Genomic DNA, 13940 nt, shown 5'->3' on the forward strand with positions numbered 1-13940 from the left:
AGCCCCAAGCTCTCCTCCTGCAGCCCCTGGCAGGGCACAGAACACAAGGGCAGCTCAGGGAAACCCCAGGGGCTGAACCCATTTGGGAGCTGCTGAACAACTCCCCTGGCGAGGCTCTGCCCTCACCCACCTGGGCTCTCCACGTTTCCCACCCCAGAGTCAGACTCACAAGGTTTTGGCTGCTGTGGGTGCCCAGGCTTTGGTTTCCTAAGGCCACTGATGATCCTCTGCAAGACAGAACAGGCTGGGAGAGCTGGGGGTGCTCACCTGGAGAGGAGAAACTCCAGGGAGAGCTCAGAGCCTCTGGCAGGGCCTGAAGGGACTCCAGGAGAGCTGCAGAGGGACTGGGGACAAGAATCTATCAATGAAAGGACACAGGGAAAGGTTCCCACTGCCAGAGGGCAGGGCTGGATGGGAGATTGGGAATTAGGAATTGTTCCCTGGCAGGGTGGGCAGGCCCTGGCACAGGGTGCCCAGAGCAGCTGGGCCTGCCCCTGGATCCCTGGCAGTGCCCAAGGCCAGGCTGGGCATTGGGGCTGGGAGCAGCCTGGGACAGTTGGAGGTGTCCCTGCCATGGCAGGGGGTGGGATGGGATGGGCTTCAAGGTCCCTCCTAACCCAAACTGTTCTGTAGTTCTGTGATTCTATGTTTTCTTTTTTTTTTTCATGTCTTATTTATTAGCCCAGGCCATTAAAAAAAAAAAAATCCCAGAAAACCAACCCCTGAGTGTGGGGTAAGATCATGTTTTTACAAGCAGATTCCCCAAGATGATTTATACTGCAGGTGTGCAGTCTGGGATAAGGAGTGAAGAAAAACCTGCTTTCCCCTTCCCTCCTTTCCCTTTTCTTTGTAAAATAAGGTCAGCTCTTATCTAAAGCCAATGGCTCTTCCAGCCAAGTCCTGCCCGAACCAGGGCTGAGCCAGCAGCCACACATTGCTCTGGGGGGGGGCAGCAATCACAGTTCTCTGGGCTCCTGATGAAGTCCAGGATTTTGGTTAAAGCTGGCACACACACAGGCTGGCTGCGAGGGCAGCTGGACAGCGATTCCTGGGCTGGGCAGGAGGAGCAGGGCAGCAGGGCTGGACTGCAGAGGTCAGCTTTGCAGGCTCACGCCTTTCCCCACTCCCTGAGCTCCTGTCCTGGCTGCCCTGGCTCCTCTCCTGCCCTGGATTTTGCGTGGCCAAGCTTTGGTAGTGAGGGGCTCTGTGAGAAGCTGCTGGAAGCTTTCTCCATGTCCAGCAGAGCCAGTGTCAGCTGGCTCCAAGACGGGTGTGCACTGGCCAGGGCTGGGCCAGAAGCAGTGGCAGTGCCTCTGAGAGAACAGATTTAAGAAGGAAAAATAAGTAACTGTGCAGTTGTAACTGTGGCCTGAGAAGAGCAGGTGAGAGGAACAGCTCTGCAGACACCAGGAGCAGAGGAGGAGGAGGAGGAGGAGGAGGAGGAGGAGGAGGAGGAGGTGCCCCAGGCACCAGATCTGAGGTTCCCCTGCAGCCCGTGGTGCAGCCCATGGTGAAGAAGGATGCTCCCCTGCATCCTTCCATCCACCCCTGGAGGACCGTGGTGGTCCCCAGTCCCTGTGCTCCTGTCCCCTCAGCCCGGGCTGCCCTGGCTCCTCTCCTGCTCGGGACATTCCCGGGAAGATGCTGCGGGGCCGGGGCAGGTGCAGGGGAGGCAGCTGGGCCCGGGCTGCCGTCGGGGGTCCCGGTGAGCTCGGCTAAGCCCCTGACACGAGCTGTGAAAAGGCAGACCCGCACCACGATAACCCAGGGCTTTTCTCAGCCATGACACTCGCAGTCATTTGCATCTAAACAGGGGTGTGTGGGATCAGGGGCCGGCTTGATATAAACTCAGCAGCTTAAAGGGAGGGGGAGGGAAAGGAGAGAAGGAGAGAGAAAAATAAGCTTATACCGATGAGAAAGAGCTAAGCTTCCTCCCCTACTGTGAGGCAGGGCGAGCGATACCATCGCAGCGCCGCAGTCGTTTCAAATCGCTGCCGCATTCACACGCCCTTTAGCCATTCTGGGGGGCTGGGGAGCGCCATCAATAGGGATTTCCCAGCCGGGCTGGCGGGATTGGAGGGTGACGGCAGGACAGGGGAACATTGCCCCGTTGCTACGAGGTGCTCCTGGGGAATGCCAGTGCTCTGTGCCGTGGGTACGCTGGCCGGCGGAAACATTCCGCATTATGCTGGTAATACAGTGTGACACCGCGGGAACAATGGCAAATTGAGTGTCCCAGCAGGTAACGGGCCTGGCTGGGAGACAGTCGCAGTGGTGCACTGTCAAGGCGGCTCTAATCCTCCCTCGCCAGCCCCTCCCCTGGTTCTGGGAACGCTGCTCCTGCATTTCATCTCTGGGAAATTCTCCCAGCTCCTCGCCCAGAGCCGGGCGAGAATTTCAAGGCGAGCGGTTTGAGCGCAGCTCGCTCCCCCCCGCGCCGGCACCGTGCGGGGGACACGGGGACACGGGGGGCACAGGGGGTACAGGGGACACAGGGGACACAGGGGGCACAGGGGGCAGGGGAACAGGGGGTATAGGGGGTACAGGGGACACGGGGGAACGAGGGCCACGGGGCAGCTGCAGGAGCCGTGTCCATCGCGGCCCTGCCTGGCGGGCACTGCCAGCCCGGCTCGGTCCTGCCCAGCCCGGCTCAGCCCAGCCCGGCTCGGTCCCTGCCCAGCCCGGCTCAGCCCAGCCCGGCTCAGCCCAGCTCGGCTCGGCCCAGCCCGGCCCAGCCCCCTGGCAGTGACCCTGCTCCCGTGCCCATCCACACCTCCCAGGGACAGCGGAGCCACCTCGGTCCCGAGAGCGACTCGTGTCCTCCCCCTGTCCCCGGGCTGTCCTGGGCTGGGGCCAGGAGGGCTCGCTGGCTCCTTGATGCGACCTGCTGTGGATCAGGGGCCACCCAAAGAGCCTTTGTCAGGCTGAGACACCTCACTGGCAGCAGGGACCTTCCACCGGTGCCCACAGCCCCCAGCGGTGCCAGTAGGAGCAGCTGGTGAAAGATCCCCCAGGAAAACCTGGCTGGTGGAGGCTGGATCCCTGCTGGCACATCGGAGATGGGAAGGGCAAGGAGGGAAGAGTTTGAGCTGAAAGGAGATGAAAACCTCAGCAGGGTGCTGCCAGCACAGCCAGGACTGAGCAGCCCTGCTTGGAGATCCCATTTGGAGCTCCCTGGGCAGGGCTGCACATTCCCACAGCTGGCAGCCACCCACAGCCACCTCCCCTGAGAGCCTGCTCGGGCTGGCATCAGCTCAGCTCGGCAAACCTGCCTTTTGGGAGCCAGGGCCACCTCTGCAGAGAGACTGAGGCTGGCAGAGGGGCCTGCTGTCCCCAGGCACAAGGGCAGGGATTCAGGGGACAGCTGAGAGACGGCTCCTTCATGGCTCCTGCTCTGGAAGGAGGGGACTGGCTCCAAGGTGATTTTCTCAGCAGAAATTTCTGATTCATCCCACATCTGCTGATGACTGTCCCCATGATCTGATCACACCAGACCCACGAGGCAGTCAGAGCCCTCCAGCCCAGGCTCCACAGCCCCTGAGCTTTGGCCTCCAGCCCCTCCTGCACACTGGCACAAGGTTGGATTGACCCCAACATCTGCTCTGGATTTAGAGACCTGAAGTCTCCATCCTCATAGATGGGCTGAAGCAGCCTGGTGTCACTGCCCAGGGAGCTGCACCTCTGCAGAACTCTGAGCCAAAAGGTGTCCCAGGGAAAAGCTGCCTCTGAGATACCAACTGTGCTTGGGAGAGCCTGAGTCAGTGCAGCCACTGAGGCCAAGGTCAAACCCCTGTTCTCCCACAGTGTGTCCTGGATCATCCAAAACCTTTCCCCAGGTTAATGAGCTCCTCCATCTCTAACCCCTGGCATGGAGCCCTTCTCTGGGTTCCCAGGCCAGGAATTACTCCAGTAGCTCTCTCCTGAGGCCCCTCAAGCTGCTACTGACACCTTGTTCACCCCTGAGCTGGATGAAATCCTGGACCCTGTGTTTGGGAGATGCTGCAGCTGTGACCCCCAGAGCTGGAGTCACAGCCCTGCCCCACCTCCTGCTGCCCGAGGGCAAGGCTGGCTGCTCCCGCTCCAGGAAACCTCCATTAACAAATTAACAGAATAACTTCTGGCTTTCCAGTGAGGTTGAGGTGCTGCTGGGGGAGGCTGGGAAGGAGAACACCAGAGTGGCACTGACCAGTGACCCCCGGGCTCTGTCTCTGCAGCCACTCGAGAATCTGCCTTCGTGCACGCCATCGCCTCGGCCGGGGTGGCCTTCGCTGTCACCCGCTCCTGCGCCGAGGGCACCTCCACCATCTGTGGCTGCGACTCCCACCACAAGGGACCCCCAGGCGACGGCTGGAAGTGGGGGGGGTGCAGCGAGGACGCCGACTTCGGCGTGCTGGTGTCCCGGGAGTTCGCGGACGCGCGGGAGAACCGGCCGGACGCGCGCTCCGCCATGAACAGGCACAACAACGAGGCCGGCCGGACGGTGAGTGCCCAGCGGGCAGGCTGGGTGTGGTCTTTGAGAGGGGCTCCAGGACGAGGGAAGAGATGAATCACAGAATAATGAGGGGGGAAGAGACCTCTAAGATCATCAGGTCCAACCTATGCGCTAGCATCTCAACCGGACTGTAGCACCAAGTGCCATGTCCAGTCTTTTTTTAAACAATCTGACTCCATGATCTCAAAAGGCTGATATTATATTATATTATATTATATTATATTATATTATATTATATTATATTTATTATATTATATTTATTATATTATATTATTATACCAAAACTATACTAAACTATAGAGAAAGGATACATCAGAAGGCTTAACAAGAATGAATAACAAGAACTCGTGACTGCTTCCAGAGTCCCGACACAGCTGGATCCTGATTGGTCATTAAGTTAAAACAATTCACATGAAAACAATCAAACATGCACCTGTTGGTAAACCATCTCCAGACCACATTCCACAGAAGCAAAACACAGGAGCAGCAGTCAGATAATTATTGTTTTCATTCCTCTCTGAGGCTTCTCAGCTTCTCAGGAGAAGAAATCCTGGCGAAGGGGGTTTTCAGAAAATATCATGGTGACAGCTGAGGTCAGTGGGGACAGGCTGAGTGGCCAGTCCTGCATGGATGGCCCAGTGCAGCTCCTCCTGATGGAGTGGGACCACAGGAATTCCCAGGCAGCGACTTTCTAGGATTATTTTCCAGGGCACGGCATTTCCTCTCCCTCCAAACAGACACGTGGGGTTAAGAGCTAAAATATTCCTTGATTCCAGTGCAAACAGAATTCCAGAATTCTGTTTGGATTGATGGGACCTTAAAGCCCAGCTTGTTCCACACCCCTGGCATGGGCAGGGACACCTTCCACTGTCTCAGGCTACTGCAAGCCCTGTCCAACCTGGCCTTGGACACTTCCACAGGTGGGGCAGTCACAGCTTCCCCAGGCATCCTGAGCACCTTCCAAAGCCATAGAAACCCAACCCCAGGTCAGCAGTGGCTGAAGAGGATTTTCCTCCCAGTGCCTCCTTCCTGCATGTTCCCTATTATAACATTATCCCACCCAGTGATTCCTTGGAGTAGATGACAGTCACAGCCCCATCCAACTGGAATATTCCATTCCATTCCATTCTATTCCATTCCATTCCATTCCATTCCATTCCATTCCATTCCATTCCATTCCTGCAGCCAGCAAGTACCTGGGCCTCTGCCTGCCCTGGGTCATTTGCAAACCCAGTGGGACCTTTCCAACAGTGCTAGAAGCTAACACTGATATGAGTTTTCCACACCACAGCAAGTAGAGGTGGAAGGAGAGACGCCTGACAGCTTCCAGTACCAAAATCCCCCACCAAACTCCAGTAATTTTATTCAAAATCAGTGATTATTTTGCTCCACACAAAGGAGATTTTGGTGAAGAGTCCTGTCTGTAGATTCCAAATTTCACACACTTTTTAGTACAAACTGTTGGACTTGGGACATAAATGAAGGGTCATTAGCAAGGAGAGAACAGGGATCAGTCTCCATCCACAGGGCTCAGAAACATCTCCAGCCCTCAGCTTCTCTGGGCTCCAACTGTCCACACACATAGCACAGAAAGGACCCCCACAAAAGGATCAGACACTGGGACTAGGTTAGACTGGATTAAAATAGACTGGATTGGATTGGATTGGATTGGATTGGATTGGATTGGATTGGGTTGGATTGGATTGGGTTGGGTTGGATTGGATCGGGTTGGGTTGAGTTGGGTTGGGTTGGGTTGGGACTTCACTTAACTGGAAAGGAAATTGATTGATGCTGACACTCCTTTTATTCTAATCTCTAGCTCCAGGGGTGGATGATCAGAGCAGCTGCCCACCTCAGCTGTACTTTTGGAGTGTGACATCTCTGGAGACCTTTAAAGCCCCCCAGCATCTCCAACCCATGCTCACAGAATCACAGAACCAGAGAATATCCTGGGCTGGAAGGGACCTACAGGGATCATTGATTCATCTCCTGCTCTGCCCAGACACCCCAAAATCCCACCCTGGGCATCCCTGGCAGCACTATCCAAACCCTCCTGGAGCTCTGGCAGCCTCGAGGCCGGGACCATTCCCTGGGGAGCCTGGGCAGTGCCAGCACCTCTGGGGAAGAACCTTTCCCTGAGATCCAACCTAATCCTCCCCTGGCTCAGCTCCAGCCATTGCCTTGGGTCCTGTCACTGGTCACAAGAGTGAAGAGATTGATGCCATTCACTGCCCCCCTTGAGGGTGTGAGGACCTCATTGAGGTCTAACCTGTCTCCTCTCCTCCAGCTGAACAAACCAAGGGCCCTCATACAGCCCCTCCAGACCCTTCCCCATCCTTGTGGCCTCCTTTGGACGCTCTCTAGTGGCTTAATGCCTTTTTTTATGTTGTGGGGCCCAAAACTGCCCCTAAAACTCAAGGTGAGGCTTGCCAGACTGAGCTTAGATCAGACATTTAAGCCCAGGTGGCACAGGCAGGTGATGGAGAGCAAACCCCATGTTCCACCCACCACTCTGACCGTGCTTTGCCCCGCACAGACCATCCTGGACCACATGCACCTCAAGTGCAAGTGCCACGGGCTCTCGGGGAGCTGCGAGGTCAAGACCTGCTGGTGGGCCCAGCCCGATTTCCGGGCCATCGGGGACTACCTGAAGGATAAATACGACAGCGCCTCGGAGATGGTGGTGGAGAAGCACCGCGAGTCCCGGGGCTGGGTGGAAACTCTCAGGGCCAAGTACGCGCTTTTCAAGCCGCCGACGGAGCGGGACCTGGTCTACTACGAGAACTCCCCCAATTTCTGTGAGCCCAACCCGGAGACGGGCTCCTTTGGGACGAGGGACAGAACGTGCAACGTCACCTCCCACGGCATCGACGGCTGCGACCTCCTGTGCTGCGGGCGGGGCCACAACACCCGGACTGAGAAGCGAAAGGAGAAGTGTCACTGCATCTTCCACTGGTGCTGCTACGTCAGCTGCCAGGAGTGCACGCGGGTCTATGACGTCCACACCTGCAAGTAAGCACAGGTGGGTCTGCACTGGTGGAGGTGGCTCCAGAGCAGGGCTGAGGGGTCCATCAGCCCCGTGGTCAGCCCCACACGTGGCCTCACGCTGCAGAGGATGGCACAAAACTCCTGGTGGCCCCAGCCAGGGCACAAATGCAGGGCACCGAGAAGGCTCTGGGCACCTCACCCAGGCGAGGTGCGACTGCTGGTCCCTTGGGCAAGACAGACTGCCTGGGGAGGGCAGGACAGGACAGGGAGGGCAGGGACAGGTCAAGATGCCCTGGAGAGCAGGGACAGGACAGGGAAGGCGGGGACAGGACAAAAGCAGGGACAGCACAGGGAGAGCCTGGAGAGGACAGGGAAGGCAGGGACAGGACAGGCAGCAGAGACCAGGAACAGCTGGGTCCCAGTGAGGCACAGCCCCACAAGGCAGAGCTGCTGCCACAGCAGCCCCCGAGCTCCCAGCTCTGTCCTGCTCCACAGGTCCAGCCCTTGCAGGCACCAACACGGGGACTCAGGTGGAAATGGGTTGTTCACAGTGAAAGCTCCCCCAGCTGCTGCTGTCCTGGTCTCAGCAGATGCAGTGGGCAGAGGAAGGAGCCCCCAGCCCAGCCCAGCCCAGCTCCCTCGTCCCTGCTCCAAGGTGATGCTGGAGAGCCGAACCTGTCTGAGCACACCAAGAGCCCACCGGTGGTCCCTCCTTCCCCCTCCCCTCTTCCCTCTCTGTTCCCCCTGCCCCGCATCTCCCATGGAGCACTTCAGGCAGGCAGAGCACAGAGCTGACCCTCTGGCACCTGGCCCAGGACAGGAACAGGGCACAGGGCACTGCTGCCACCTCCTACAGGGCACAGCATCGTCCCAGCCCCTCCTCACCGTGCAGCTGCGCAGGAGAGGATTTTGGGGATCAGGGCAGTACCTACTGACTCTGCATTCCCTAACATGACTTTACATCCCAGAGGGAGCTCAGGGATCTCTCTGGGGACAGGTTACCTGCCAGGTGAGCTGCTGCACCAGCTCTGAACATGAGAGACTCCAGGGAGAGAGGAAATCTCTGTCCCAGCCTCCTTGTCTGCCTTCCCTCCAGCCAGTTGTGGTCCCACAGCACAATGCCAGGCAGAGCCTTCCCCTGCCAGGGGATTTACTGAGCTGTCAGCAATCACCCAGGAAGCTCCTGTGCCATGAGCAGAGATTTGGGATTTGGGCCACAGCCCACAGCCCATCCCATGCAGCAGAACCAGTGTTGGTCCCCCCCTGCTCCCCAGGCCATCCCCTGTCCCTGAGCACAGCCCCTCTCCCTGGGTTTACCTCCTCCAGGAGGACTGACCTGTGAAATTAATAAATAAATACTCCCTCTGTCCTGGTGGGCTGCAGGACCTCCAGCCACGCTCAAACACACCCCAGACAGTGAACTCCAGGGAGTGGGGCCACTCGGGCTGGGGCTGCTGCTCCACTCTCTCTCCTCCTGGGAATGAGCACCCCTGGGGCTGCACAGAGCAATAAAGGGGAGAGACCCCTGGCAGGGAGCAGGGGGGCCCTCAGGCAGAGCAGAACCCCAGGTCCCTCCCTGCAGAGCTCCAGACCCCCTTCAGAGCAGCCTTTGCTCCTGAAAATTCAAATCCCAGAGAGCTCCAAAAACCTCTCCCAGCCAGAGCCACGCCGTCCTCTGATATGCATCTATTTAAAGTATATATTAAATCCATGTCTGGAAAGACTCCCAGTACTCGACTTTAAATGAAATCCCTTCTTTGTTTGTTTGTTTTTTAATCAAGAAAAGGTATTTAATATTAAATAGAACATTTATTGCCTTGTAATTATTTTACTGTAGCCAGGTATTCTAGCACTGAATGGAAGATCTTTTTCCATCAATCTGCTGTATCCAAAGTTTTGTATAAAGTTGTAGAGGTCGATTTTTTTTTATTTTATATTCAGAAAATTTCTCTTTTTATAAGCATTATTTATTATACAATGTATATACTTGAGTTAACTAAGATTATATATTATATAAATATATATATTTGGAGAAAAATATATTTCAACTTCCATTTTTTGTGGTACATCATTAAAGAAAAGGTAAAAATTCAAAAATATGCACTTGCCAGCTTGTGTGGTTTGGCTCTGAGGGTCCTGATGAACAGCTACAGAGCAGTGGGTCATGACCCAGCTGCTCATGGACAGGGACAGCCACGGAATCATGGAATCCCAGAGTGGTGTGGGTGGGAAGGGACCTTAAGGGTCACATAGTTCGACCTCCCTGGCATGGACAGGGGTACCTGTTAAAGGAATCAAGACAATGATGGCAAAAAGAAGAAATTTTACAGCTGAATTCTGAGATTTTTGTTCAGGCAGTGCCAGGGCACAGTGTGCACAACTGAGATTCAGCAGTCATGGAACCCTTGGGGCTGGAAAAGTCCTCTAAGATCATTGAATCCAACCATTGCCAGCACTGCCAAGGCCACCACTGAGCCCTGTCCCCAAGTGCCACACCTACACAATCCCTCCAGGGATGGGGACTCCACCCCTGCCCTGGGCAGCTGTGCCAGGGCTGGACAACTTTCCATGGATAAATCTCCCTGAAATCCCATCTAAACCTGCCCTGACCCAGCCTGAGGCCGTTCCCTCTCCTCCTGTCCCTGTTCCCTGAAGCAGAGCCCGACCCCCCCTCACTGCCCCTCCTGGCAGGAGCTGTGCAGAGCCAGAAGATCAAATTAAGCAATGGATCAAGATGAAATTAAGCAATGGATCAAGCCATGCTCCAGACTTTGCACACTCCCCACATGTCACAGGCTGTCTCTGAATCACCTTCCAACACTTTGGACAGACCAAGATCCACATTTTTCAGATAAAAACTCATTCTCCTGTCCATGAATAATTCTGTGGATGTTTCTGCAGCATCCCCCTTGCATCAGCAATGCTTTTAAGTGCACACAATTTTCCACTGCACTGTCCTCAAATATCCCTGTCTGACGGGCAAAATAAATACAGAATCACTCATATTTTTGCCCTGATCCCCAAATTACTCACAAAGCCACCCCATGGATCCACGTGCAAGGCCAGGGTGTCTCTGCTGGTGCCACCACCCCTGACATGTCCTCACCAGAGCACCTGGTCCCTGGAGGGTTCTGGACTTCACAGCTCTGGGGGTGAAGCTCTCCCTGTCTGCCCCAAACCTTCCTCCAGCCCACACTGTGCCCCCAAAACCCATCCCAGCACCTTCAAATCTGCCTCTGGTCAACAACTCCATTTCAGGAACACATTTCTAGAAAGTTCAAGATGAAACAGGGTAAGGAAGGGGGTGAAGAATTCAGCCCTTACACTGAAAGCAAGATTGTGCATTTATGATACATTTAAAGCCCCTCTGCCAGGAGGAGCCATGGAGAACACACAGGTGGTGGGAAGGCGCTGCCCTTCCCTTGTGCCACCTGCAGGGAACATCTCAGATAGAGACCTTGGAACAGAGGTTGCGGTGGGTCAGGTGTCACACCCAGCAGCCCAGCCTGGCTTTCCAGCCTTCCCCAGGGCTGGGATACTTTCCACGAATAATGGAAATGAATAATTTCCATGGATACCCCCACCCCACACACACAGGGCCTCCTCAGCCCTGCAGAGCCCACACAGCTCCAGAATGGGCTGGACCAGAGTCCTCTCACTAACTTCTACTCAGGCTGGGCTAAATTCAGTCCATCCACACTCAGGCACACTCTGAGCACCCCTCTGGCAGCAGCAGCAGCAGCAGCCCAGGAGCAGCTCTGCTCCTCACACACACCAAGAGCAGACACAGATAGCACCCAGGTCATCACAAGGAGTTGTGCTTTTTATTGAATCCATTGAATGTGCAATTAAACCAGATATTTATTCATCAATATAGTTCTGGACACAGACACGATAAGGTTTACATCATTTACTCTGAAATATAAGTTACTGTGTGCTGCTGTCACTCAGACTGGCAGAGAGAAGGGAGGAACAAATAAATTCACAAGATCCTACACAAAATGAGAGGGAACCACCACTGGGACTCACAACAGCATCACAACACAACAGCACTGCCAAAGGAGCAGAGTGGAGTGCCTGAACCACTCCAACTGCTGTGAGCACACTGAGGACAACAGGACCTCCACCTGGGCCTGGAAGGACGTGGGGCACCCTCCTTCCCTGGGAACACCCCTCTGCATGCCACTGCTAGCCCTTAACAGTGGGTCTGGTCGAGTTTAGAAAGTACACTGACTAACATCTGCTAAATGGCTTTGATTTCATGCCCCACCACACTGAGGTATGTTCCAGGAACCTTCTGGAAGGAGTGGAGCCCAGGGGAGCAGCCTCAGCATCTCCCTGAGGCCTCAGGAGCACGGGAAGGAGCGAGGAGCAAGGTTTGATACATTCCTTTATTTCAGTGCAAAAACATGGCAACACACATCTCGTGCACCTGCAGAGCTTGGCTTCCTCTCTGTCTCTAAGGAGGAATTTCAACCTTTGGTAACATGGCAGGAAAAAGGGATAAAATGAGGCTGGAGGATACCAAAGCTGCCAGCTACAGGAACTCAGGAAGAGCTGGAGGCTGGAACCAGCATTGCTAAAACTGTTGTTGGATTAACAACAAGGTTTGATGCCTTAAATACTGGATTTGGAAATTTCCTCTACTCTGATCAACACTTCCCTGCCCTCTTCCAGTCCCCAGTGCCACCAGCAGTGTCCCATCAGGCCCCAAAATACCTGGGTATAAATAAAGTGGCTGCAGCATCCAGGCACTCCTGGAGCTGGACTCCTGTGGGCTCTGTCTGTGGGGCTGGGGTGGCACCACAAAAAGCCTTCACCTGACCAGGATCAGACAGAGCAGTGCTTCAGCATCCCTCCACCAGACTGGCAGGATTATTGGAAGCCAGGATCTCTTTCCTACTGCAGGAATGCTGGACACAAGTGAGGGTCAGCCCCAAACCTCACAGGACATTGCCCCTGCTCATCCCAAAACGCACAGAGACAGAAGCACAGTGTTCCAGGAGACACTTCCACATGACATCAGAATAGGAAAGACAAAGAATAAAGGTACTGTATTGCACTACACATGCAGGTTCCACATGGGGCTCTGGGGATCAGGGGAGCATTTCACTTTGTCCAGTGTGTTGAGCACAGAAGAGTAAAGATCCCAGTGTTTGTTCTCCAGGTTGGTCACTTTTCCAGCTGTTGATCTTGCACTTGGTCCACCTTCAGTCTAGGGTAGGGACTCTTGCAAAAGAAGCCAAATCCATCAGGAAAGCATCATGCACATGTATAAAGCATCAAGCACACACTGGAACCCACTCACATGTAGCCAGGATAGATAGTGGTGTGAGTTTCCCCAGCACAGGTACTGCCCTACATGTATTAGAAAGTCATTCTCTAGGAGATGCCACTGTCCCACTGGGCTCAACTACTCCCTGTGGCACCTATGGGGAAAGAGTAGGACATCCTTCTCTCAGACAGCAGACACAAGAAACCAGAATTCCAGATTTTAGATAAACAGCTGGATTTTAACTCAAGCAGAATCCTTTTGATTTACTTTAGTTAAAGAAAGGTAAATTTTGGCCCACGCTTTAAAATTCAAGGGTAAATTCAGAAAAGCAGAGAACTCAGGCATGCAGGTTCCCAAACCTTCAGGACCTCCCCCCTCCCAAATTGCTCTAAGAGCTGATCTGATACAGCTCTGACAATACAGAGGGGCCAACAAGGACAGCAGATCCACCCACTGGCTCCCCTCAGAGCAGCTCATTTCTGAGCAGAAAAGAGAATTTAAGCATTGCTTTAAAATAAAAGTACTTACGTTCCTTCTTCTCTCAGAAGGGCCAAGAACTTCTTCACCCGATACTCAGGATCCATCTAAACACCAAACCCAACAGATCTCCATTAGTGCCAGAAAACCCTCCAAGCAGCCAAAAAGGAAAGCACAGAATCTTGGAATGTCCTGAGTTGGACAGGACCCACAAGGATCATGGAGTCCAACCCCTGGCCCTGCCCAGACACCCCAACAATCCCACCCTGGGCATCCCCGAGAGCTCCTGGAGCTCTGGCAGCCTCCAGACCATTCCCCAGGGAGCCTGGGCAGTGCCAGCATCCTCTGGAGGAAGAACCTTTCCCTGAGATCCAGCCTGACCCTCCCTGGCACAGCTCCAGCCGTGCCCTGGGTCCTGTCACTGGTCACAGAGAGCAGAACTGGGGCCACAAAGGCTGCTGGAGCTGTGTTTGCTTGGCCTGAGCAGGGACCAGCCTGGCTGTGCAGGAGCTCTGGAGCTGCCAGGGCAGGCTCAGCCCTGCACTCTGAGAAAAGGTGAGTGGCATAAGCTGTGAGTGTCACAGGGCAGGAGATGGGAGCACACACAGGCTCCTCACACCCACACCCTGCTGCCAATTCCAGCCAGGCCCACTCCAAGGCTGCTTCCATCCACCCCTTCCCAGGACTGGGGCAGCAAATCAAACAGGA

The 13940-nt window shown here is 54.9% G+C and overlaps 2 protein-coding genes across 4 annotated transcripts in view; one reads left to right on the forward strand and one right to left on the reverse strand.

The window, feature by feature from the left end:
- WNT3 (Wnt family member 3) overlaps positions 1 to 7508 on the forward strand; it is a 41566-nt gene extending 34058 nt beyond the window's left edge. Inside the window, exons 3-4 of the mRNA XM_041398961.1 lie at positions 4215 to 4480; positions 7029 to 7508. Of these exons, the coding sequence (XP_041254895.1) occupies positions 4215 to 4480; positions 7029 to 7508 (746 nt within the window). The remainder of the gene's footprint in view (positions 1 to 4214; positions 4481 to 7028) is intronic.
- The window catches only part of NSF (N-ethylmaleimide sensitive factor, vesicle fusing ATPase), a 78238-nt gene continuing 71663 nt past the window's right edge, over positions 7366 to 13940 (reverse strand). Inside the window, exons 20-21 of one of the 3 annotated variants that reach the window (XM_041398958.1) lie at positions 13284 to 13339; positions 7366 to 7498 (exon numbers count right to left, since the gene is read on the reverse strand). In XM_041398958.1, coding sequence (XP_041254892.1) covers positions 7459 to 7498; positions 13284 to 13339 — 96 coding nt within the window. In that variant the 3' untranslated portion in view covers positions 7366 to 7458. Of the gene's footprint in view, positions 7499 to 11285; positions 12910 to 13283; positions 13340 to 13940 lie in introns of those variants that run through there. The other 2 variants (XM_041398959.1, XM_041398960.1) reach the window with 2 other exon arrangements.

Source organism: Onychostruthus taczanowskii, unplaced genomic scaffold, assembly GCF_017590055.1.
Source record: "Onychostruthus taczanowskii isolate IOZ18803 unplaced genomic scaffold, ASM1759005v1 scaffold151, whole genome shotgun sequence".
Lineage (NCBI taxonomy): Eukaryota > Metazoa > Chordata > Aves > Passeriformes > Passeridae > Onychostruthus > Onychostruthus taczanowskii.